This window comes from Cherax quadricarinatus, chromosome 32 (assembly GCF_038502225.1).
Source record: "Cherax quadricarinatus isolate ZL_2023a chromosome 32, ASM3850222v1, whole genome shotgun sequence".
Taxonomy (NCBI): domain Eukaryota; kingdom Metazoa; phylum Arthropoda; class Malacostraca; order Decapoda; family Parastacidae; genus Cherax; species Cherax quadricarinatus.
The window spans coordinates 36,345,141-36,371,641 of record NC_091323.1 but is presented as its reverse complement, the minus strand read 5'-3'; the positions used below and the strand labels follow the sequence as shown (position 1 = coordinate 36,371,641).

The window sequence follows — 26,501 nt, the reverse complement described above, 5'->3', positions numbered from 1 at the left end:
TTACAGCTTTTGCCTTCCAACTCTGGTTTTTGCATTTCATTATGTACAGCATTTAGACAAGTTCTGTGTACTCAAAGATTGATAATTTATTTTACAATGTTCTGAATAATTACGAGTCTAGCGTATGTCACAGATGTTAAATCATTGGTGTCTGCTTTGGGAAGCCATTTGGTCATTTTCTTGATCCAATTCCATAAAATAATCCCCATCCAATAGGTACAAGGATTCCAGCCTCTTACCATAAGGTTTTCTTTCATCCAGGTGGTAGAATAACTCCAGCATATCAAGTCCAGCTCATTAGCCGTCACCTTGCATGCTGGTACTGATCTCAAGATACCATTAGCCTGACCATTCCTGAAGCCTTTTCATGACTTCCTGCAGTTTCAGTCAATCATGAACTATTATTTTTTTTTTTCAATACACTTGCTGTCTCCCACCGAGGCAGGGTGACCCAAAAAGGAATGAAACACTTTCATTGTCATTGAACACTTTCACCATCATTCACACATAATCACTGTCTTTGCAGATGCACACACATATGACAGTTCAGATGTCACTCCAAACAGCAAATATCCCAAGCCCCTCCTTCAAAGTGCAAGCACTGTACTTCTCACTACCAACTTCTACCTTTGTACAGTGTGGTAGTGATATTTCTCCACAAAACTTTGCAACTCATTCCACTTTCATACTTTGCTACAAGTTCTTCTTGAATTCTATTGTGTTTCTCGCCTTCTTTATCAAAGGGCTGGCATTCGGAACTTTCTTTGGCCCCCAAGGTGGCTTATTTAGCAGGCGCATTCAATAACCAAGCACAAAGAACAATGGATTATTACAAAATGCGTGCGTGGGATACTTTGTGTGGGCAAGGGCAGATGGACATGTTCTGCATGGCAGACGAAAACTGGGACAATATTTTGACGAAAAAAGTCGTCAAAACCCGAATTCGACAAAAACCAGGGGAAACGAAAACCGAGGTTCCACTGTACTACACATCTGACCCACAAATAAACATTAGTCTCAAAAAGTTCCAAGGATTTCACAATGTTCCATGCATGTGTCACACTTCTTCAGATTACAAGCACAATATACGGAAGTTCAAGTGAACCCCCATGTTCTCAACCTTGAGTTCAACACGCTCAAAAAGAAATAACTTACTGTCCTAACTTTGCGGCCACGTTTGTGAGTGAGGAGCTCCTGTACCATGCCCTGGAGACACATGGACATGAGAACAGCTTGGGAACTGGTGATTGTCACCCAGCGCATATCCTCACGGCTCATCAAGTACTCAAAAGAGAGTTCCAAGTTAACATGACGACCCCCTTCAAGGCTGCTGCAGCTGCTTCTACTACTGCTGCTGTTGCTGCTGCTAGTGCTGCTGGTACTGCTACTGCTGTTGCCAGTAGAGCTATTACTGCTACTGCTATTTGAGCCCTCTACTGGCTGGTGGTGGAGAGAAACAGTTTAAGTCATACTCTGTATCCATGATATGATGCTTAAATAAAACAAAACTCCTGGAGAGCATAATGTTGCCACAATAAAATGTTGCATTGGTTGCACATGTGTCCTTTTACTAACATATAATATTTTTGTATTGTGACAAGCTCTAAAATTAAAGAAATGGGACTTTGTTAAGGTATCACTTCTCGAAAAGATGGAAACTAAGTAACTGTTAGTAAATATGTTTTTTTGGGGGGGATCACTGACCCTGATGGAAGATGGCAGTTGAGTTTAAAAAAAAAATAATAAAAATAATAATTTTGTAAGTATGAGCCTATTGGCAAATGGATTTTTGAAAGACAAGATGAACCAGACAAAAGAAGATGGGAGGGGGGAGGTGGGTTGTAGTTTGTAGCATCTGTGGAGACAAATAACTTTATCCATGGAAGCTTGAAGGGAAATGTACCACAGTATAATGACACTAACACCATCATAAGGGTGAGAAACATGAGTTTTAAGCACAGCAGCAAGGAGAGGCTTGAAGCAGTAAAGATGTGTTTGAGGGCAATGTGGTTTATGAATATTATGCAGAGAATTCTGAGCATGGAAACTGGAAGGAGGCTACCAAAATTATAATTCAAGAGAGGTGAAGCAATTTGGGTACTTAAAAGATAGAATTATTTTGGAGGGAAAATAAATCTGGAATGGAGAGAAGGAGAAATAGGGGTCATCCCAGGAAGGGTTAGAGGGAGATGAGAAAGGAGGATTCAAGTACTAGGGGCTTGAACATCCAACAGGCTTGTTTAAGCATGTCAGATCAAGAGTGAGTGGAGGCAAGTGATTTTTGTGACCTGACGTGCTGTTGGAGTGTAATCAAGTTAATACTTATGAAGAGGGTTAACCCCTTCAGGATCCAAGGCCCAAATCTGAAGTGGTGCCCCAGTGTCCAAGAATTTAAAAAAAAAAAATTGTTATTTTTTCTTATGAAATGGTAGAGAATCTTTTTGTGAAGGTAATAAAACAAAAAAGTACGAAATTTGATGGAAAATTGGCAAAATTATGCTCTCGCGAATTTTGATATGTCGGCGATATTTACGAATTGGCGATTTTGCCAACTTTGACTCCCATTTTAGGCCAATTACATTATTCCAGTCAACCAAATTCTTAGCTATTTCACTAGTATTACTTCTATTCTATTGATTAAGCACAAGAAATCACAAAGTCAACTGTTTCAATTACAAATTAAAGTGATCGGAAATTGTTAATTTGGCCAATTTAACACAAAGTTCAAAATATTCCCATTTCAAAATAGGGTCCAGAATAAGCAATGTAGGTATTCCTGGAACTGAACTAACATTTCCTCTGTTCATTAGTTACGTTTTGAGGCTTTACAAATAAATTCCATTTTGATTTTTTATTCACATAATGAATTTTTATTCACACCAAAAAATAGAAGATTTACTGTTATGCAATACCGTAATAATTGTATAAATATCATCACCATATTTGTGAATGCATATTAGACCCACCAGCTGGCGTGTATTAGACGTGTGAGGTCGTTTGTTTACTTTTGAACATCGGCAAAAATTTAACATTTCTGCTACTTTGAGCTCAGTTTCAAGCCATTTTCAGTGCTAAAACCAATCAAAATCATCTCTATTTCTGTAATATGTCTTCCATTCTATCAAATGAGACCAAGAAATCGCAAATACAAATATAAAAAAACATACGAAAAAACACTGCAAAGTCGCTGTTTTAATCGAAAAATCATGATTTCAGTTTTTTTTCTCTCATTATACACAGTGTGCTGCAGGATCTGTTTTACGTGGTGCACACATACCACATAGATGTATTCTGTCATATCTAGGCCCAAATGTACCACTCACAGTTTATCAGAGTGAGCTGAGCTCATGACGTAGATCTACGGTTTGGACCCTGAACGTAAAGCCGTAGATCTACGGGACGGACCCTGAAAGGATTAAGGAAAACCGGTAACCAGACCTGAATTCTGGAGGAGGGAAGTAGTGTCTACACCCTGAAGGAGGGGTGAGGATGTTGCAGTTAGGAAGGCCACTTGAACTGTGATGTGAGCATATATTTCAGGAAAGACAGAGATTGAAAATGAGGGTAAGTATGTATGGGAGTCACCCCTATCACTGTGGGAGACAGTTTATGTATTAAAAAAAATAACAACAAACTAATACTTTGTATTGGACTGATGAAGCCACTGTGTGGTGAAACATTTTTTCAATAAAGATTCCCATATGATGCATAAGTGTCTCAATCTTCAACTTGTTGGTTTTCAAAACCATTTATCACACTCAAAATATATTATATGCACTTACATCATGGATAATGTGCTCACCTGCTGCACTGTTATTCTCCAACATCTCATCCGAGTCACCTTGAAGTTGCCCTCCTTCACCGACCCATCCTCACACTCAATTCTTAAAAGAGAATTTTTTTTTTTAAACTTATGAATGAGTAGCATTACTAGTGCTCCAATTGACAAATGAAATGCTCATAACACAGAGTCTGTGTTCCTATAGAAAACAAAAGTACTGTATACAGGAAAATTCCTAACTGCAGATTGCCAGGTGTAAAAACTGAACTGGTTCCCCAAGTGTTTTGTTCACAAGTACAAATGTGTGTAACCTTGGGGCGTGCAGGTAAGGGAAAAAAAAAAAACTCTCCATACTTGCAATAGAAAGACTTTTACTGCATGTAACTCAGTGAAAGCTTGGAGAAACCTACTGAATATAACTGCCAACTGTGTACAAAATTATACAAAGTTTTTTTTTTTTTTAAATACAAAGTTATAATATGAAAATAATCCAAATTCTAACAAACATGCATCCACATACCAAAACCTAAATGTACAGTGCTATACTATCTTGTCAGTCCTCAGAGTTCTCCATTTTACCAGTGGTGCAGAATGAAAGACGAGGGTGGTAATAATGTTTTGATGCTGTTGGATCAGTAAGTTTTTATTTCAGCAACTAAACAATCATAGAAGCTTGTTTCTGTAGAAGCTGAGATACTTAAAATTGTTAGTGAAGGCCTATGAAGCATGATCATTATTATAAGTTCTATTAAAAACTATGCAAGATTTCAACAACTCAATTTGAGGAGGGATTATGTACTCTGACTAGGTAACAGAAGAAGGTAAATCCAGCTCTGTACTGCCCTCATTTAGCTGAATATTTACAAATTTGTTAGGGTGTTTCAGTTCATTTGCCAGGAACAGTCCTGACATGGGGCTTTTCCAAATGGTGACCTGTCACTGGCTCCTGAAGGAGTATTGACATTTTGTTAAGTGGGGTACCATTTACAACCCAGTGGCAAGAACCAGCCCAATAGTAGGGACCCCAGTACATCTTTGGTGCAGGTGAGATATTGTTTACAGCTGTATGGGGAAGGCCTGGCATTTCAATTAGATTTTTTAAACAAATCAGGTGTTGCATATCCCTGTACAGAACAGTATGTAAAAAACAAATTTCACTTAGTTTTCTTATACAAACTTCTGTATACATAAAGTTAAACTTTGTAATGTATCAATAAAGGAAAATTAGTTTCAGATATGTAACAAAAGATTATCAGTAAGTGATAATATGCAACACCAGTAATACATGCAACTTGTAAAAATGTACTGTGATATAATAAACAATACCATTTCACAAACTATTGGGTAAAAAATGAATTATTTTTAAGTTTATTTAAATAAATTTTTCATGCTGTATTTATTCAGTTTACTAGGCCTGTATCACCATTTTCACTTACATTTTTCAACAATAAAACAAACAAGTTTTGCATTTTACATACATTTTACAAGTGTTGAAAGTTCTTGATTTAAGGGACTAACAGGGAAGAGTGAGTGAATAGTAATGGTAACAATGATGCGTCGAGATTAGATTATTATATGCTCTGATCGTGACAATAATAGACAATTCTGTAACTTAAGGATTTTGTCTATTATTTCCAAATCAATTGATCTAGTGGATATTGTCACACATACTACAAATCCTCTAAATTCAGGTCCATTAAATCAAGTTTTTTTTTTCCAACACACTGGCCATATCCCACCAAGGCAGGGAGACCTAAACAGAAAAAATGAAAGTTTTTCTTTTCAAATTTAGTACTGTAATTTATACAGAAGAGGTTACTAGCCCCTTGCTCCCGGCATTTCAGTCACCTCTTATGACACGCATGACTTATGGAGGAAGAATTCATTTCCACTTCCCCATGGAGAGGGTTTATTTGTAACCAAATAATAAGAAACTTTTGGAAAAGTAAGGTGAAAACCAATTTTCTGCTATGAGAGATCCAAAAACCTAGAATAGTGTGCACATTTCCATGTCACAATATGACAAAGTAGAGAAGCAGTGTTGATAATTACTTTGCATCAAATTCACATTCCATCACTGATCCCTAAGTAGGACATATAAAATAAAACTACATTCAATCAGAGCTCTTGGAAATAATTTGATTCTTCAAAGAGATGCTATAAATAGTTCACTCGCATTCAGTAATTAACCATTTTTTTTCAGTTACTACCCTGCAAGAATGCAATTTTCAGCCTCAATGATCTATTAGGCTTTGAGAAATATCAGTGATTATTATTATTACTATTTTTTGAACACAAAGCTATCTCCCACAGAGCCAGGGTGACCGGAAAAAATAAACAAAAGTAAAAAGAAGAAACGAAAGTTTTCTACAGCAGATGTCTACACTATCCCCTGTGGGTTCTGTCCCAAGAAATATGTAGGCGAGACAGGCAGAGATCTTGCAGTCCACCTGAATGAGCATCGAAATGCCACTAACAGAGACGATGTAAGGTATGCCTGTGTCCTCCACAGAGACTCCACGGGGCATTTGATGAACTGGAATGAGGCACAACTCGTTCTCACCGAACCAGACCTCAGACGCCGACGGTGCCTAGAAGCCTCACTAATCGCCGTTACCGACACTATAGAACACAACACCGGAAACTACAAAATTTCAAAAACATTGGCATACATGATACTTAAGCACCACCAACCCAACAACACAGGAGTCACATGATTTCATTGTCTACCCGTCCTCATCACAACATGACATTCCTCAGGTCACGTGCGTCACTCACACCTCACTCTCCGCCTATATACAGTGGACCCTCACATAATGATATTAACTGGTACCCGAGAACGAATATCGTTAAGCGAGTTTTTTAACGTTATCCGAAGGAAAATGTTAGCATTAAAAGTATCGTTATGCGAATTTAACGTTATGTGATGCCAACGTTATGCGAGGGTCCACTGTATATATAATGTCTTTCTACCTCTGTATGTTAGAAGTGATCAAGGTCCCAGGACCGAAACGTTTTCTAATAAACATGTCATAGTGTTTGCTTATGTGTCTTTCTAAACCAACTTGTCGGTATTTATTACCAAGGTTTATACCACCTTGTCTGACACTGCAACACACTATGGACATAGCATACAGAGAATACCTTTCTCTCGTACTCAAAGCTAATAGTCTTCAGAACCGACACATCTTCCTAGAAGACTGTCTTGCTGAGATGGTGGTACCACGGTCCACTCCTCGACAACTGACCACAACTAGACACCCTTTCTCTCCTGCTGTTTATGCCTACCTTAGAGAAAGCTCTGATGAACTGCGACATGCTCAGAAGGAGGCCTCATTACGTGCCGCTCAGATTCGTGCTTCACTTCCTACTCCTGACAGAAGAACTGCAGAATATATACTCAGCCAAATTACCACTGCCAACATCCAACAGAAATTGAAGCTATCACGAAAACTACAAGACCTGTGCTCCCACAGCAAATGGAGCTAAATGGGATGACCAGAAATCATAAATAACTTATCTTCCTATACACTAACCGTCACCGAGACAGAAGCCCTCAGCCTAGGGCTCAAGTTTACTACCGGCATCAACAAGAAACATAATCTGGTGGATATGGTAACCAAGAACCAACCTTTTGGAGGCTCCGATTTTCAAAAAGGCTTTGTTCAAGGAATTATCACTGCTGCAGCTACTGAGCCTTCAAGACCGGTCATTCCCAGAAGATATATCCAAGCACTCAGGGACTTGGCCAACAACGATGATATCGTCATTACAACCGCTGACAAAGGAGGTGGTGTGGTGTTACTCAACACTGTCGACTACAACAATAAAGTTTTAAATCTTCTCAATGATGCCAACACATACCAGCCTGTATCAGAATCAGTGCTACTTCAAAGTACCAAGACTTTTCTTCAAAAAGCTCGTAGCATCTCACAAAAATCAGAACAAGGCAAAAAACTACTTAAACTTTTACCAGGTCAACCGAAACCAGCACGCCTGTATGGCCTTCCTAAGACACACAAACCTGGCATCCCACTATGGCCTATCGCTTCGGGCATAGGGAGTGCACCACACAGACTAGCCGGCCACCTTGCCAAATACCTTTCAGCACTTCTGGGCACCATCAGTCAAGCCCACCTCAAACACTCAGGTGACCTTCTCTCCCGAATTTCCAACCTGAATGTCAAAAACTAAAGCATGTCTTCCTTCGATGTCACAGCCCTCTTCACCAACGTTCGTACTGACGCTGCAATCAACATTCTGAGACAGAGGCTCACTGAAAACCACGACCTCCCTTTACCTCTTCTAGATTTCATCAATCTAGTGGAACTTTGTGTTAATTTCAACTTCTTCAAGTATCAGGACAACTGTTACAAACAGTGCTTTGGGATGGCAATGGGCAGCCCGCTCAGTGCTGTGCTTGCCAACCTCTTCATGGAAAACCTGGAGACAGAGAAATTCAGCACCCTCATTCCCAACACCTTTACCTGGCTAAGATACGTTGATGATATATTGGTTTTCTATCCGAGACGTCTCAATATCCAGGCCCTTCTCAACAAGATCAATGCAGTTGAATCATCAATAAAGTTTACACTTGAACTCGAAAATGATGGCAAACTTCCTTTCCTCGACGTTCTACTGTGCAGATCTCCCGACAGTGACAAACTTCTCTTCAAAGTGTATAGAAAACCTACCAACAAGGACGATCTTATACACTTTTATTCACACCAAGACACCCGCACTAAGAGAGTCCTCATTGGCTTCTTCTTGAGAGCTCTTCACATCTCCAGCCCTTGTTTTCTACAAGAAGAATGCACTTACATAACACAAGCCTTTACTCGTCTTCAGTTCCCATCTTTCTTCATCCGAGATTGCAGACTCAAGGCACAAGCTATCCTCAACAAACCGCCCATGGAACAGCCCCCTAAGCAGTTCATAGTACTCCCATGTGGTGATGTTGCCACGAATACTCACCGGGCACTTGCTATGAGTAACATCAACGTTTCCACCATAAACACATCATCTATCAAAGACCTCACTACGAAACTCAGCCCCACACCTCTAACTTCTACAGCAGGCGTCTACACTATCCCCTGTAGGTTCTGTCCCAAGAAATATGTAGGCGAGACAGGCAGAGATCTTGCAGTCCGCCTGAATGAGCATCGAAATGCCTCTAACAGAGTCGATGTAAGGTACGCCTGTGTCCTCCACAGAGACTCCACGGGGCATTTGATGAACTGGAATGAGGCACAACTCGTTCTCACCGAAGCAGACCTCAGATGCCAACGGTGCCTAGAAGCCTCACTAATCGCCTTCACCGACACTATAGAACACAACACCGGAAACTACAAAATTTCAAAAACATTGGCATACATGATACTTAAGCACCACCAACCCAACAACACAGGAGTCACATGATTTCATCGTCTACCCGTCCTCACCACAACATGACATTCCTCAGGTCACATGCGTCACTCACACCTCACTCTCTGCCTATATATATATAATGTCTTTCTACCTCTGTATGTTAGAAGTGATCAAGGTCCCAGCACCGAAATGTTTTCTAATAAATATGTCATAGTGTTTGCTTATGTGTCTTTCTAAACCAACAAGCATATATATACACACCCCTCTGGGTTTTCTTCTATTTTCTTTCTAGTTCTTGTTCTTGTTTATTTCCTCTTATCTTCATGGGAAAGTGGAACAGAATTCTTCCTTCATAAGCCATGCGTGTTGTAAGAGGTTACTAAAATGCTGCGAGCAAGGGGCTAGTAACCCCTTCTCCCGTATAAATTACTAAATTTAAAAAGAAAAACTTTCGTTTTTCTTTTTGGGCCACCTTGCCTTGGCGGGATACGGCTGGTTTGTTGAAAGAAAGAAAAAAAAAATCCTACCTGAAATTAAGCTCTCTGTTGCCAGCAGAAATCAAGACAGGGGTGCCTGGCTTGGGAAAATCACAGGTGCACTGCTGGAACTGTAGGTATCCATAGTACTTGAGTGTTCTTGCTAGGTCCAGGTACTGAAATCAGATAATCTATTATAAAATCTATTATATCTACTAAAGCACACTATAACAAAGCAATCTGTGATTTCATATGTACTAAAATACTGCAGTATTAAAAATTATTGAAAAAAGAAGTTTAAGGGAAACACGAAAATCTTACAAGTTACTGACAGACTCTGACTAATATTTTATATTTTAAATAAAAAGAGTGATGCTAAGCAAAATTTGCATGAAGTGAAACCCATTTTGTAAATGACTCCCATGTTACAGAGCTGCAGTCTGGAAAAAACATTCCAGTAAATTTTCTTTTCAGCTGCAACTTTGACATAAATATGAGATAGGCACTAACAGCCTAAAAACAAGATATTAATATATTATTCCGAGTCTGGAAGAGCATCTGAGCTGTAATATCGACATACCTTTGGCAAGACAGTGATGGTGAGTGTTTTTTTTTTTTTTTTCAGGTTACACTACCTCAGAGAGAGACAACTGGTATGAAAATAAAAAAAATACTGATGCCAGAATAGGATAGAGCTCAAGATGCCAGAAACCAGCAAATAATTGCCAATTCTGACGTTCAGAGATTAGGCCAGGTGCAGAGTCTCAACCTTTGCAAACGTAACTTTGTGAGTACAACTCCTGTGAATATACAGCTTCTCAGTTTTACAGTTAGAGAAGCAGTATGAAGGATACAGAGAAATGAGTTATAATGTGCATGAAATAAAGGAAGGTGTCTAAGGAGTGGCAGAGAGCGTGCATAATTCCTTTATATAAAAGAAATGGGGACATCTGCTAAGTACCATATACCTGATAAAGTGTACAGCAGGGCTGCAAAGAAATTAAATATATTCTGGAAGGGAAGAGAATGTGTGTTTGTAAAGGACATAAGTGAACAATACTCAGATAAGGGTTAGGAGCTGTTTGTTGCATTTATGGATTTAGAAGAGGCATATGATAGTGGTAGAAGGGATACCTAATCAACATTACATGACTATATAGTAACTTGCACAAGAGTTAAAGTACTGTGGATGAGAGAATGGGGACTAGAGTGGACACATCATGAATAATGCACAGTCAGACTCTGGAATTCAAATGTTTCATAACCAATGTAATCCCAGAGTACTTCAGTAAAACAATGTTTTTACTGAAGACCATTTAATGAGTGACTCTGATTATTCATGTTTTTTCTTGGTGACCAATGTCTCTTTGCTTGGTGCATAATTCTTAAATTGAAAAATAATCATAGGATTTCATTCCAAATTTGTCATTTTCCCCCTTCTTACTGTTAATATTAAGCAGAAATGAGAAACATTTAAGGATACTGGATGGGGTAAAAAAACACTTAAATACCGGTAATTCAGATGTGCAAAATTTTTTATTATTCGCAGCTCGAGGATGAGTCACCTCCAAAATTATGGGCAAAATCTACTAGTTAACTCCTTTATTTAAATGTTCATTGCACTGTATCTGTAAATTGCATATACAGTACTATATTAGGTGCACAGTGAAGTAGTTCAGTCCATTCTTTTGCTATTTTTTTTTAAATTCTGATTTAACAGACATTGGGAAAATTCCCCTATTAGTTCATTATATCAAGGGTTTACTCTATTAACAAAGTCCAAGTTGGTGGGAGATGGATGTTGAGTTAAAAGAGAATATGAAATGAATTTTTTTAACACACTAGATATCTCCCACCAAGGTACAGTGACTTGAAAAAGAAGAAGAAACACTTTAACCATCATTCATTCAATCACTATCTACAAAGAACTATGCTGACATTACAGCTCATGACACTCTGAACTGCTACATCCCCACCATCTTTCAGAGTGCAGGTACTGTACTTCCCACTTCCAGATTCAAGTTCGGCTAACAGGTTTCCTTGAATCCCCTCATAAATGTTACCTTGCTCACACTCTAACAACATGCCAAACCATAAAACCCACTTGCCTCCACTCACTTCTTAACATACTCACAAAAGCCTGTTGAATGTCCAACTTCATAGTACTCAGAATCTCCCTGCCTCCTCCCTCCAGCCCTTCATGGGATAACCCCTGCCCCTCCTTCCCTCAGAAAACACAATGCAACAGTATTTATTTCTGGAAGACCAAGAAATCTGAATTGCTAAAGCATTTAAAAGACAAGGTTTCTTTAGCAAGCAGAGCCACATATGCTGAACAAAACATTACTGGTATATACTAACTTCTTTTTTGGCTCCCTTAGCTTGAAGTGCTGCTAGCTGTCTCTGAATTTCACGATTCGTTAAGATCCAGCCTCGCTCTACATCCTGCACAGTTTGAGCATATAGGAGATTCAATCCAACACGGTCTCCCATCACCTCAAGATCAATGGAAGAGTCCCAGTAACTGAAATTTTAAAGGATTTTTATTAATGTCATTCCTGTTTTTTTAGTGAAAAGAATGTACAGTATTCCCTTGTCTCATATCTTTCAAGAATCCATTCATTAACAAACTTGCATTTATACTGCAGAAGCTTAGAGAATATTCAATCAAATTCATTAGCCATGCTGTCTATTTTCCCTAATCACCAAATGTAATAAGAAATGTAATAAAACCCAAGCAAATATAATTTATAAAAGGCCTGTTATTCAAAGACAAAAAATAGGAATCAAGATGAATACAGAGGATTTAGGATTTTCATAAAGATTGTGTAGACAAAGTTTCTACAATGAAGTATGTAAGCAAACAATATTTCAATAAAGATAAGGAACTATTTGTTGTGTTTATTGATTTATAAAAAGCACATAATAAGGCAGATAAAGAGCAATGTGGCAGATGGTGCAAATGAATGTAATACGTAATAGGTCACTAAAAAGTTTTATGAAAAAATGACTCAGGTTAGGGTATGCAGAAGACAAGGTAAAGGGATATTTTCCAGTAAATGAAGGTCTTAGACAAGGATGTATGATGTCACCATAGTTGTTTTAATATATTTATTGATGGGATTGTAAAAGAAGTGAATACTAGAGTGCTGGGAAGAGATGCAGGATTAAAAGATAATAAATGTGATGCAAAGTGGAAGCAGTCACATTGACTCTGCCAATGACAGTTTTTTAGGGAGATTCTAAAGAGAAGTTGCAAAAGATTGGTGGAAGATTTTGGGAGAGTGTGAAAGAAAATTAAGTGAACATAAAAATGAGCAAAGTGATGATAGTAACAAAAATAAACAAGGTTTAGGCAAGAAAAAAATTAAGTCAGAGTAGATTTAAAGAGTATAGAGGAATCAACTTTGTCCCATACTTCTCCAAAGACCTTAGAATTCTCCTCTTCATAACCCTGTCTATAAATATTACACAACCATAGTGACATCACACATATCTAAGGACCATTTTTACTGAAAAATAGTTCCTGTCCCTCCTATAAACTGTATATCATAACTTGAGCTTCACACTCTGCATAAAAACTCTTTACAACTTTCAATAACCTATTACCCACATTTACAACACGTGCCACATTTCTACCCTATCCACGCTATGATATGCATTCTCTAAATCCATAAATTCAACAAACAGTTCCTTACAATCATTTAAATGTTGCTCACTTATATGATTCATTGTAAACACTTAAAAATGCAGCCCTGCCAGTGTAAAACATTTAGCAGGTTTCCATTTTACACTCGCATGAGAGGATGGTAGTCGAGTACCCCCCTAGGAGGCTGGATATCAAATTGGGGAGGAGGAGTATGGAACAGTGATTGTTTCCAGAGATTTGGGAGTTGACGTGTCAGTGGATGGATTTATGAAGGATGAGGTTAATCATAGAATTGATGAAGGAAAAAAGGTGAGTGGTGCATTGAGGTATATGTGGAGGCAAAAAATGTTATCTATGGAGGCAAAGAAGGGAATGTATGAAAGTATAGTAGTACCAACACTCTTATATGGGTGTGAAGCTTGGGTTGTAAATGCTGCAGCGAGGAGGCGGTTGGAGGCAGTGGAGATGTCCCATCGAAGGGCAATGTGTTGTGTAAATATTATGCAGAAAAATCGGAGTGTGGAAATTAGGAGAAGGTGTGGAGTTAATAAAAGAATTAGTCAGAGGGCTGAAGAGGGTTTGTTGAGGTGGTTTGGTCATTTAGAGAGAATGGATCAAAGTAGAATGACATGGAGAGCGCATAAATCTGCAGGGAAAGGAAGGCGGGGTAGGGGTCATCCTCGAAAAGGTTGGAGGGAGGGAGTAAAGGAGGTGTTGTGGGCGAGGGGTTTGGACTTCCAGCAAGCATGCGTGAGCGTGTTAGATAGGAGTGAGTGGAGACAAATGATATTTGGGACCTGATGAGCTGTTGGAGTGTGAGCAGGGTAATATTTAGTGAAGGGATTCAGGGAAACCGGTTATTTTATATAACCAGACTTGAGTCCTGGAAATGGGAAGTACAATGCCTGCACTCTAAAGGAGGGGTTTGGGATATTGGCAGTTTGGAGGGATATATTGTGTATTTTTATACGTATATACGTACTTCTAAACTGTTGTATTCTGGACACCTCTGCAAAAACAGTGATTATGTGTGAGTGAGGTGAAAGTGTTGAATGATGATGAAAGCATTTTCTTTATGGGGATTTTCTTTCTTTTTGGGTCACCCTGCCTTGGTGGGAGACGGCCGACTTTAAAAAAAAAAAAAAAAAAAAAAATTCAGCATACTGGCCTTCTCCCACAAAAAAAAAAAAAAAAAAAAATATACAGTTTTTCTGTTTTATAAAATTTATCCGTGTGATAATGAAATGTTTGAAAATACATCTTGTTTGTTTAGAGGCTCCAGCATTTCTTTCAATTACATGCTCTTCATATACTGGAAAAATATATTGTATTCTATACCACCCTGTCTTGGATCCCAACAATTTATCCTGGAGAAAATATTATTTCAAAATAACTTACTTTTTTCTTAGCACTATCCTGTGCATTCCCTTTACGCATCTCTGAGAAATATAAGGACTTTCAAAGTCTTGTAGCCGCTTCACAACTGCAAACACAAGAGTAGAGATAAATTAATTTACTCTGTATGCTGTCACACTAGCAGTCCAATAAGGCAAAGAACATACTACAGAATTCTACTCAGAATTTTCAAAGAAAACATGGACAGACCATGTAGGATTGAATATGTAGCTGATTTCAATAAATAAATTTTTTATACCCTTTGGACGTAACAAGCTGTTGCTACATATGTAAATGTTTTAGAAAACTGACAAGCTGAGGAATAAGAGACTTGTGCAACACTTAGGTATCTTTATTGTGGACAATACATAAGATGACTAGCTGACTAGAAATAAGAAAACAACATTATCCGATTACAGTATTTAAGTTACATACGAATCCTGATACAGAAATTTTATGCATCCATTACATTACAAAATTAATTGTGCATCAAAGTGTAATGCATGTACAGTACATATTATAAAGACAAAATACTATAAAATATAGGGTGTGCACTGTATAAAATTTACTTACCAATCAGATCACGTTCTTCTTTTTTAACAAGAAACAAAGCAAAGTAGTAAACCAGTTCATTTGGAAGGTGAATTTGACTGCATACTTTCTGAAATGGAAGAAAGAGAAGTTTAAAATATTTGAGTTTCGAGAATCATTACTAAATAACTGGTGTTCTCAATACAATTTTCTCTGAACATACTATCTAGAACAGATACTGGAGAGAAATCAAATCAGGGAATGGGTGGTGTTTGAACCCATGACAAACGAGTCCCAAAACTCACAAGCCAGCGCATTACCACTCATATGGTTAAAGCATTGGCCTGCGAGTTTGTCTGCAGTCGTGATTTGTTTGCAATCGTGTTAATATGATTCTGAGTCATGATACAAAAGAGAGATGGTAATCCTCGCTTAAACATTTGCTAAACATTAGTTTCCTAAGGATATATAAATAAACAACCTTCCCAATGTTCCATACTACACAGTGCTGATTTGAAACTTTAATCAAAATTAAATTTAATACAAAAAGTATAATGGCTTTTTTATCTGAAACAGTTAAATCATGGATAGCTATGGAAAACTATGATGTTTTTAGTGTAAAAATCATTTAGCAAATCATAAGGAGATGATTCATGTGAATCCTATATAGTGTTGAAGGATGTACAAATTACCTGCACACAGGAGAAACTTACGATGTCTTGGTTTGACTTGGACCATCAATTAGTCTTTTTCTAACGTGTGGGTTATTTGCGCATTGTTCCAGTCATGGTATTGTTGAAGGATAATAAAAAATTTTGAGCCAACAAATGGCTTGCACAAAAGTCCCACATATGAGCACTCCAGTCTAAGGGAGGCCTGACTCCTTGATCCTCCACTGGTACTTCAGTGTCAAAGGGGGCAAGGCAGCTCACTTGTCAAGAGTATTCAGTTTACAACTGAAAGATTCAAATTTTGGGCATGGCTAGGCATATGAACAAATCTCCTTACACCTGGTGTGTCTTTGCAGTAAATAAATACACAGGTTTTAATTAACTGGTGGGGGTCATATCCTGAGAAATGGTATACTATACAAGAGTGATATTTATGAGATATAATAGCAGCCCTTAGCCTAAAAAAATAGCAACTTAAAAAAAAAAATACACATGAACCTGTGTTCCAGTCCTTCACTTTAAGAGCTTCACTTTTCCTTACATTCCAAGAACCTAACATATTTTCCTGTTACAGTACTTTAATTTGTAACTTTTATCAGCCTTACTCCTGAGCTTAATATTCTACCATAATCTTAATATCGCATAAGTATGTTTTCAAAATGATTTGAAAATAATGAATTTATTTCATATTTAAAATATGGAAAAAAATATTTAATACAAAGCTGGCATAATTACATACCTCAAGAAGGTCATCTGTTTGTAGTGTGGCTGGAACGCTAAGTGTCACCTTCTGACCACTCATCATGTAAATGTCGATTGGCACCTCATCTTGGCCACCCCCAGCCCGCTGGGTTTCATTTTGGGCGGACACAAGGAAGCCATTGAACACATCATGGTTTAGCACCCTGGCATCTTGGCTCACTGGTGCAAAATTAAATAAAATTATGTTAAAAAAAAAAAGACCCACTGGTAAATACCTAAACAGTTTTATCATCAATTATTTTTTAAGATTTTGTCATATTTTTTAAAGTTTCTGAAGAAAGAATATTAATTAAAATTGCAAAGGGATCATAAAGATGTACAGTAATTTCTAGGGATGTGCCAAAGTATAGCTGGGTATCAGCTATTTTTATGGCATATATGAAAAAATGACCAATACTTTTAAAATATCAATATTACATTACATATGCTTAAAAATATCTAAATTAACACTACCTCATGAATGTGAGCGTTACACTCACTCACTCACTCTGCCTCTTCCTCACACACACGTACCCACACAAGCATGCACACAGACACACACCAGTACTGTATACACTCATCATATTTATAATACCCATCCATGAATTCTCTAGCCCTGACCTTAAAGCTTTCAATGAAACACTAAATTATGGGCTAACAAATGTACATTTAGGAGGATAGCCAATAAACTTACAATCAAGGAAATACCTGCTACACATTGTTTGCTTAATAAGCATCCACAATAAACATTAAAAGAAATGACAAACAAATGCTGCAGATTGCAAAAATGGAGATAAAGTGCAGGTTTACACTTGCACTGTTAGGAAATACAGTAATTGACCAGCCTTAAATCAAAGGACTTGTTAAAGAAAACATGGAACAGGTGGGGTTTGAACTCATGACAAGTGAGTCATAAAACTCCAGGCCAGTGTGTCTAGTCCTGGAGTTTTACGACTCACTCACTGTGGGGTCAAACCCCATCCTATTATTATGATTTCAAGAGTCATGAGTCAAAAGGACCTGTTGTTGAATCGCTCTTGTATACTCACGCTGAAGAATGTATTTCTCCAAACTGATCCGCCGTTCTTCTGTCTGAGTGGGAGATAAGGGCAAGAGTTTCTTTGGTGGGAAGGAAGGGAGTGTGGACCCTCCCAAGTCTTTCCTAAGCTGTTCATGGAGACTGTGTAGTTGTCTATACCGAACTGTACAGTGAAATACTCCATTTATGTGAATGTTGTAGGCCTGAAAGAATGTGGTATGTAAGTTAGAGGATAAATTACACATGAAAAATTTATAGAACATAAAGGGATTTATTATAACCTATACTTTATAAAGATGTAATCAAAACATAAATTTATTTGCAGGCTAATTTAGCCACAGTGTTTAATGTGAGAAAACACTGCACTGAGGACACTACCAAACAAGCCACCAGTCCTTCAGTGTGTGTGCACTGAGGACACTACCAAACAAGCCACCAGTCCTTCAGTGTGTGCACTGAGAATACTACCAAACAAGCCACCAGCCTCTCAGTGTGTACACTGAGAACACTACCAAACAAGCCACCAGCCCCTCAAGTGTGTACACTGAGAACACTACCAAAGAAGCCACCAGCCCCTCAAGTGTGTACACTGAGAACACTACCAAACAAGCCACCAGCCCCTCAAGTGTGTGCACTGAGAACACTACCAAACAAGCCACCAGCCCCTCAAGTGTGTACACTGAGAACACTACCAAACAAGCCACCAGCCCCTCAAGTGTGTACACTGAGAACACTACCAAACAAGCCACCAGCCCCTCAAGTGTGTGCACTGAGGACACTACCAAACAAGCCACCAGCCTCTCAGTGTGTGCACTGAGAACACTACCAAACAAGCCACCAGCATCTCAGTGTGTGCACTAAGAACACTACCAAACAAGCCACCAGCCTCTCAGTGTGTGCACTAAGAACACTACCAAACAAGCCACCAGCCTCTCAGTGTGTGCACTGAGGACACTACCAAACAAGCCACCAGTCTCTCAGTGTGTGCACTGAGGACACTACCAAACAAGCCACCAGCCCCTCAAGTGTGTGCACTGAGGACACTACCAAACAAGTCACCAGCCGCTCAAGTGTGTGCACTGAGGACACTACCAAACAAGCCACCAGCCCCTCAAGTGTGTACACTGAGAACACTACCAAACAAGCCACCAGCCCCTCAAGTGTGTACACTGAGAACACTACCAAACAAGCCACCAGCCCCTCAAGTGTGTACACTGAGAACACTACCAAACAAGCCACCAGCCCCTCAAGTGTGTACACTGAGAACACTACCAAACAAGCCACCAGCCGCTCAAGTGTGTACACTGAGAACACTACCAAACAAGCCACCAGTCTCTCAGTGTGTGCACTGAGAACACTACCAAACAAGCCACCAGCCCCTCAAGTGTGTGCACTGAGGACACTACCAAACAAGCCACCAGCCCCTCAAGTGTGTGCACTGAGGACACTACCAAACAAGCCACCAGCCCCTCAAGTGTGTACACTGAGAACACTACCAAACAAGCCACCAGCCCCTCAAGTGTGTACACTGAGAACACTACCAAACAAGCCACCAGCCCCTCAAGTGTGTACACTGAGAACACTACCAAACAAGCCACCAGCCCCTCAAGTGTGTGCACTGAGAACACTACCAAACAAGCCACCAGCCCCTCAAGTGTGTACACTGAGAACACTACCAAACAAGCCACCAGCCCCTCAAGTGTGTGCACTGAGAACACTACCAAACAAGCCACCAGCCCCTCAAGTGTGTACACTGAGAACACTACCAAACAAGCCACTAGCCTCTCAAGTGTGTACACTGAGAACACTACCAAACAAGCCACCAGCCCCTCAAGTGTGTACACTGAGAACACTACCAAACAAGCCACCAGCCCCTCAAGTGTGTGCACTGAGGACACTACCAAACAAGCCACCAGCCCCTCAAGTGTGTGCACTGAGGACACTACCAAACAAGCCACCAGCCCCTCAAGTGTGTGCACTGAGGACACTACCAAACAAGCCACCAGCCCCTCAAGTGTGTGCACTGAGGACACTACCAAACAAGCCACCAGCCCCTCAAGTGTGTGCACTGAGAACACTACCAAACAAGCCACCAGCCCCTCAAGTGTGTGCACTGAGAACACTACCAAACAAGCCACCAGCCCCTCAAGTGTGTACACTGAGAACACTACCAAACAAGCCACCAGCCCCTCAAGTGTGTGCACTGAGAACACTACCAAACAAGCCACCAGCCCCTCAAGTGTGTGCACTGAGGACACTACCAAACAAGCTACAGACAGGGAAGAGTAATTACTTGTATAGCTAACATTCATGTACTTATTAGTGTGATCTGATCCTCTCTTTCATGTAAATAACTCAGATTACTTTATTCCTAGTATATCTCCTTTATTGTAATTGATTTTAAATTTTAAGGTTTAAATAATAAGATATTACCAGGACCTCATTGCCTGACTTTTCTGGGTTATCCTAGGTAATTTACACATATATTACTATTTATGATAATTTGTGTAACTGTATTTATGTATACTTGTATCTAAATAAACTTACTCTTACATCTTACTCTACAACATCAAGCAGAGATCATGAATGACAATCGTTGAAAAAAATAAACTTACCATGTTGGAAGAGCAGCCATGGGTATTAGTAAGTTTATTTAGGTACATATACACATAAGTGCAATTATTATACATAGTAACATGTTAATTATGTAGGATAACCCCAAAAAAGTCAGACCAAGTGACTTACTTCCAATGGGGTCTAAGTAAGTTTAGTATGTTTATTTACGTACACGTACACATGAATACACATAATAACATATGTATAAATTATATATGATACCCCCCAAAAAAAAAGTCAGACCAAGTGACTTATTTCCACTGGGGTCTTTGGTAATATCTCATTATTTAAAGGCTAGCTGTAAGACATAGCAAAAACAAAATCATCACACATGTAAATTATTCATTAAAATGACTTGTGAAATCCATAGTAGGTGAATTTTAGCATTAAAATAGGGTAAAAAAGTGAGATAAGAGCGAGGAAGATCCAGTATGAGACGCAGATGTCTGGTGGTAACTTTCCCTTACAATGAAGGTGGTGCCGTTGTCTTCTTTACACTCCTGGGTATCTGGTATAGAAAAGTGCATACTTGTGTCTGCCTGTGCCCCCGGGCATCTGCAACACTGAGGAGGACGTCACTAAGGAAGGCTGAAGATACAGTGTGTGTTGAGCAATCACCTCAGCAGGCTCAGTGTTGTTGACATGTTGGCCTGCCATCTGTTGGCCCCTCCTCTTACCTCACCTCTCACCCCTCCCCTCAACCAGACCCTCCCCTCAACCAGACCCTCCCCTCTACCAGACCCTCCCCTCAACCAGACCCACCCCTCAACCAGACCCTCCCCTCTACCAGACCCTCCCCTCAACCAGACCCTCCCCTCTACCAGACCCTCCCCTCAACTAGACCCTCCCCTCAACCAGACCCACCCCTCAACCAGACCCTCCCCTCTACCAGACCCTCCCCTCAACCAGACCCGCCCCACAACCAGACCCACCCCTCAACCAGACCCTCCCCTCTACCAGACCCTCCCCTCAACCAGACCCTCCCCTCTACCAGACCCTCCCCTCAACCAGACCCTCCCCTCTACCAGACCCTCCCCTCAACCAGACCCTCCCCTCAACCAGACCCTCCCCTCTACCAGACCCTCCCCTCAACCAGACCCTCCCCTCTACCAGACCCTCCCCTCAACCAGACCCTCCCCTCAACCAGACCCTCCCCTCAACCAGACCCTCCCCTCTACCAGACCCTCCCCGCTACCAGACCCTCCCCACTACCAGACCCTCCCCTCTACCTGACCCTCCCCTCTACCAGACCCTCCCCTCTACCTAACCCTCCCCTCTACCAGACCCTCCCCTCTGCCTATCACTCCCCTCTACCTAACCCTCCACTTTACCTAACCCTCCCCTCTACCAAGCTCCCCTATATCTAACCCTCCCCCCTACTTAACCCTCCCCTCTACCTAACCCTCCCCTCCACCTAACCCTCCCCTCTACCTAACCCTCCCCTCTACCTAACCCTCCACTATACCTAACCCTTCCCTTTACCTAACCCTCCCCTCTGGCTAACCCTCCCCTCTGCCTATACCTATACTTAAACTTCACCCCTCCATTCTACCCTCTACCTCACCTTGAACTTCACTCCTCCCCTCTACCTCACCCTGAACTTTACCCCTCCCCTCTACCTCACCCATCAACGTCACTCCTCCACCTCTTTACCACACCACTCCCCTCACACTCTACCGTACCTCTTACCTCTTAACTCCACCCCTCTACCTTACTCCTTCCCCTCTATCTCACAACTACCCTCTTCTTCACCCCTCCCTTCTACCTTACCTCTCCTCTACAACACCCGTCACACTCTACATCACCCCTCGCCTCTTACCTTACCCCTCTCATCTCTGACCTCAAGATTATAAGGTTTATTAAGGTACAGATACACTTTAGTACAGTTATCATACGTACATAGCTTCACATATGTGTAAATTACCCACCAGGAAAACCCAAAAAGGTCAGAAAAGTGTTTGTCAGAGCCAAGACCAGCTGGTTGTATCCTCTAGTTAGTTACTGACTCACAATCTGTCTTAGAAAACAGTCCTGGACCATTTCAGAAAAATATCACTAGGCTCTGGATGTCCTATCAAATTGCTCTAATTGATTTATTTGTAGTCAAAATCTCCCGTTAAAACTATATTTTCGTTTCTAGATGCCTTAGTAATTTCGTCTCAAAGAGGTTTACGTTGACCACGGGAAATACCAGGATTTTGGGGGGTTATCCTAGGTAATTTACACATGTTACTATGTGTGATAATTTGTGTAACTGTATTTATGTGTATCTGTACCTAAATAAATTTACTTACCAGCTCTTCCTCATGCCCTGCTGCGTCAGTGTGTAATAATTTATACATCTGTGTGTGGTATTCACCTGGCATGTCCTATTTATCAGACTGAACCAGGTTGCAGTTATTGCATGTTTCTTGCACATGCAATTAGCCTTAGTTTATCTATTTTATTGATTGCACTTTGCAATGGAAAACTTGAAGAAATAAAAACTGGATCGGAATATGAAAAAGATTTCAACCACACAATAGTTAAAAACAAATGTGAAAGACCTAGGAGTAATAATGTCAATTAATCTCACTTTTAAAAGTCACAACAATGTCTCTACCATATCTGCTAGGAAAATGATAGGATGGATAATGAGAAGCTTCAGAACTAGGGATGCCAAACCAGTGATGATTCTCTTCAAATCGCTTGTTCTCTCTAGGCTGGAGTATTGCTGTATTCTAATGGCCTTTTTCAAGGCAGGTGAAATTGCAGTCCTGGAGAATATACAGAGAATTTTCACTGCACATATAAGGACAATTAAGCACCTAAATTACTGGAAACGGTTGAAGCCCCTTGACCTGTACTTCTTGGTATGCAGGCGAAAAAGTTACAATATACACTTGGAAAATCCTGTGAAGATGTCCCATGGCCTGGTAGGCAATACTTTTGCCTCATACTTTTCCCAGCATACATAAGGGGAATTTCCAATAGACCCCCTGGCTGTCTTCAAGCAGGCACTGGACAGGCACCTAAAGTCGGTACCTGACCAGCCGGGCTGTGGCTCGTACGTTGGATTGCGTGCAGCCAGCAGTAACAGCCTGGTTGATCAGGCCCTGTTCCACCATGAAGTCTAGTCACAGACCGGGCCGCGGGGGCGTTGACCCCTGAAACTCTCTCTCCGGGTAAACATAGTTTGATCTGGAGTTTACCTGGAGAGAGTTCCGGGGGTCAACGCCCCCGCGGCCCGGTCTGTGACCAGGCCTCCTGGTGGATCAGAGCCTGATCAACCAGGCTGTTGCTGCTGGCTGCACGCAAACCAACGTACGAGCCACAGCCCGGCTGATCAGGAACTGACTTTAGGTGCTTGTCCAGTGCCAGCTTGAAGACTGCCAGGGGTCTGTTGGTAATCCCCCTTATGTATGCTGGGAGGCAGTTGAACAGTCTCGGGCCCCTGACACTTATTGTATGGTCTCTTAACGTGCTAGTGACACCCCTGCTTTTCATTGGGGGGATGGTGCATCGTCTGCCAAGTCTTTTGCTTTCGTAGTGAGTGATTTTCGTGTGCAAGTTCGGTACTAGTCCCTCTAGGATTTTCCAGGTGTATATAATCATGTATCTCTCCCTCCTGCGTTCCAGGGAATACAGGTTTAGGAACCTCAAGCGCTCCCAATAATTGAGGTGTTTTATCTCCGTTATGCGCGCCGTGAAAGTTCTCTGTACATTTTCTAGGTCGGCAATTTCACCTGCCTTGAAAGGTGCTGTTAGTGGACTGGTGTGGGCCACACGACTTGTTTATTTATTTATTTATTTATTTATTTATTTTATGTCTTTGCAAACAGTACACTGAGATTTTGTATTTACAATAGTGGGTTGCAATGGAAAGAAAGCCTCTATTATGCCTAGGCATTATGGGCCAAATTAACATTATTGGCTTACAGTCTACTTAACACTAAGGAGTATATCATAGTTATACAGTAGGATAGTAATTATTTCATAGTTGTACAGTAGATTATTAATTATAAGTGAATCAAAATTTGTATAAGACAAAAGATATACATATTCATATATTCGAAAATGCTTTTTGTGAAAACAATGATTCAATTATATTCCTGTCAACAATGGATAAAAGGTTCAAAGTGATTGTTGAAGTTATGATGTGGGAGTACATAGGTGAGTAAATGTATACTGAGTATTTAGTGTTTAGTCTTGGGTGATTAAGTGGCTTTTGAGAAGAGTCTTAAATTGATTTTCAGACTGGGTTACTTTAATATCTTCTGGTAATGAAGTCCATATTTTGGGGCCCTTTATGTACATAGAGTTTTTACAGTGTGATATGGACACGGGGTATATCAAAAAGAGATCTGTGTCTTGTGTTGTGTTCATGTGTCCTGTTTAGGTTAGTGAGAAGTTTGAGTGGAGGGTTTATATTTGCGTGTATTGCTCTGAGTATGTAGTAGGCACATGAATAAGAATGGATGTTCTTAATGGTGAGCAGATTCAGACTTTTGAAAATTGGTGCAGTATGCTGGCGGGAGTGGGAATTTGTTATCATTCTTCCTGCTGCCTTACTAACTGTTGATTGGCTCTGACATGGGACTCGTGCTAAAATAAATTGTTTTGTTAATATCTAACAAAACAATATTTAGCAAAAGTTAACAATTGTTGCTTAGTTATGATTATTATAATCATAACTTAACGCTAAACCCATAAGAGTCATACAGCACTGATACCAAGGTATATATAACATGTTTCTGTCTTCCCCGTGGCCTGGTGGCTAAAGCTCTTGTTTCACACGGTGAGGGACCGGGTTCGATTCCCGGCGAGAGTAGAAATATTGGACGTGTTTCTTTGCACCGGTTGTCCATGTTCCTCATCAGTAAAATGGGTACCTGGGTGTTAGTGGACTGGTGTGGGTCGCATCCTGGGACAAAACTGACCTAATTTGCCCAAAATGCTCAGCATAGCAAGCGGCTTTCTATATAGTAATATGTTACTGATGTCAGCTATGGTCTGTATACCTTGTACATGTACTTGTAGTAAATAACTATTACTATTATTATTATTATTATTACATAATAAAATAAGGCGTGAGTTTAGACCAGGACCTAAACTCAGTACTAACCTCACTTTTGATTGCATTGAGGTAGAGGAGGTTGAGCTTATGGGATACGGGGATACTTTTCTAGGATCACTCAGCGAACGATTTTTTTTTATATACCTATAAAAAATTCCAGGACTAGTTGAGTGGGTTGGTAGGTCAGTGGAGCATGGTGGCTTGGACCAGCTGTCGTGCCCACACCTGCTTACTGCTGCTTTATTAAAGTCTGAAGTTATTCTCGCTCTTATATATTCCGGCATTATTCTTACATATTAGTGCATAATGTACAATTATTATGTTTAATCTCCCTCGTGTTTGCAAATTGCTTAAAAATATAAGAAGTACGATGTTATTATGAAGAGAAAGTGAACCGTCGATGTTGGAGAGTGAAGAGGTGTTTATATGGTGTTGGATCAGCATTAGTGTGGTGTTAGTGGAGTTGATCCTCGTGGTACCCCGGTGATCCTCATAGCTCCTCAGTGTCTATAACACCTCGCTAGTCTGTAGCTGTCGGCGGCGGGGCGAGCACAGGGGCAGACGTCTGTGTAGTCTCTCTTCTATATTACACCTAAATGGCTCCAAGTGTTGCAGTGCCAGCGCCAGCAGCGGCGTCTAGGAGTGGTATTAATGCCGTGCTGCTAGGTCCACCTGGCTCTGGCAAGGGCACTCAGGTATGGTACCGGAACCACTTGACATCCTTTCCTAGTCTTTCACCCTACCTTAGTAACACACTGCTTATTATAACCTATCTGTACTGCTTATTATAACCTATCTGCACTGCTTATTATAACCTATCTACACTGCTTATTATAACCTATCTGCACTGCTTATTATAACCTATCTGTACTGTTTATTATAACCTATCTACACTGCTTATTATAACCTATCTACACTGCTTATTATAACCTATCTGTACTGCTTATTATAACCTATCTACACTGCTTATTATAACCTATCTACACTGCTTATTATAACCTATCTGCACTGCTTATTATAACCTATCTGTACTGCTTATTATAACCTATCTACACTGCTTATTATAACCTATCTACACTGCTTATTATAACCTATCTACACTGCTTATTATAACCTATCTACACTGCTTATTATAACCTATCTGTACTGCTTATTATAACCTATCTACACTGCTTATTA

General features: G+C 40.2%; 2 protein-coding genes across 3 annotated transcripts in view; one reads left to right on the top strand and one right to left on the bottom strand.

Moving 5' to 3' along the window:
* The window catches only part of Snx17 (sorting nexin 17), a 31,275-nt gene extending 10,349 nt beyond the window's left edge, over nt 1-20,926 (bottom strand). Inside the window, exons 1-9 of the mRNA XM_070090713.1 lie at nt 20,734-20,926; nt 17,661-17,853; nt 16,610-16,791; nt 15,242-15,329; nt 14,672-14,756; nt 11,986-12,148; nt 9,676-9,800; nt 3,803-3,884; nt 1,156-1,440 (exon numbers count right to left, since the gene is read on the bottom strand). Of these exons, the coding sequence (XP_069946814.1) occupies nt 1,156-1,440; nt 3,803-3,884; nt 9,676-9,800; nt 11,986-12,148; nt 14,672-14,756; nt 15,242-15,329; nt 16,610-16,791; nt 17,661-17,853; nt 20,734-20,793 (1,263 nt within the window). The 5' untranslated portion in view covers nt 20,794-20,926. The remainder of the gene's footprint in view (nt 1-1,155; nt 1,441-3,802; nt 3,885-9,675; nt 9,801-11,985; nt 12,149-14,671; nt 14,757-15,241; nt 15,330-16,609; nt 16,792-17,660; nt 17,854-20,733) is intronic.
* A 4,881-nt stretch (nt 20,927-25,807) lies between these two features.
* Nucleotides 25,808-26,501, top strand: part of Ak2 (Adenylate kinase 2) — a 39,212-nt gene continuing 38,518 nt past the window's right edge. Inside the window, exon 1 of one of the 2 annotated variants that reach the window (XM_070090710.1) lies at nt 25,808-26,017. In XM_070090710.1, the coding sequence (XP_069946811.1) occupies nt 25,919-26,017 (99 nt within the window). In that variant the 5' untranslated portion in view covers nt 25,808-25,918. The remainder of the gene's footprint in view (nt 26,018-26,501) is intronic. The other variant, XM_070090711.1, reaches the window with a different exon arrangement.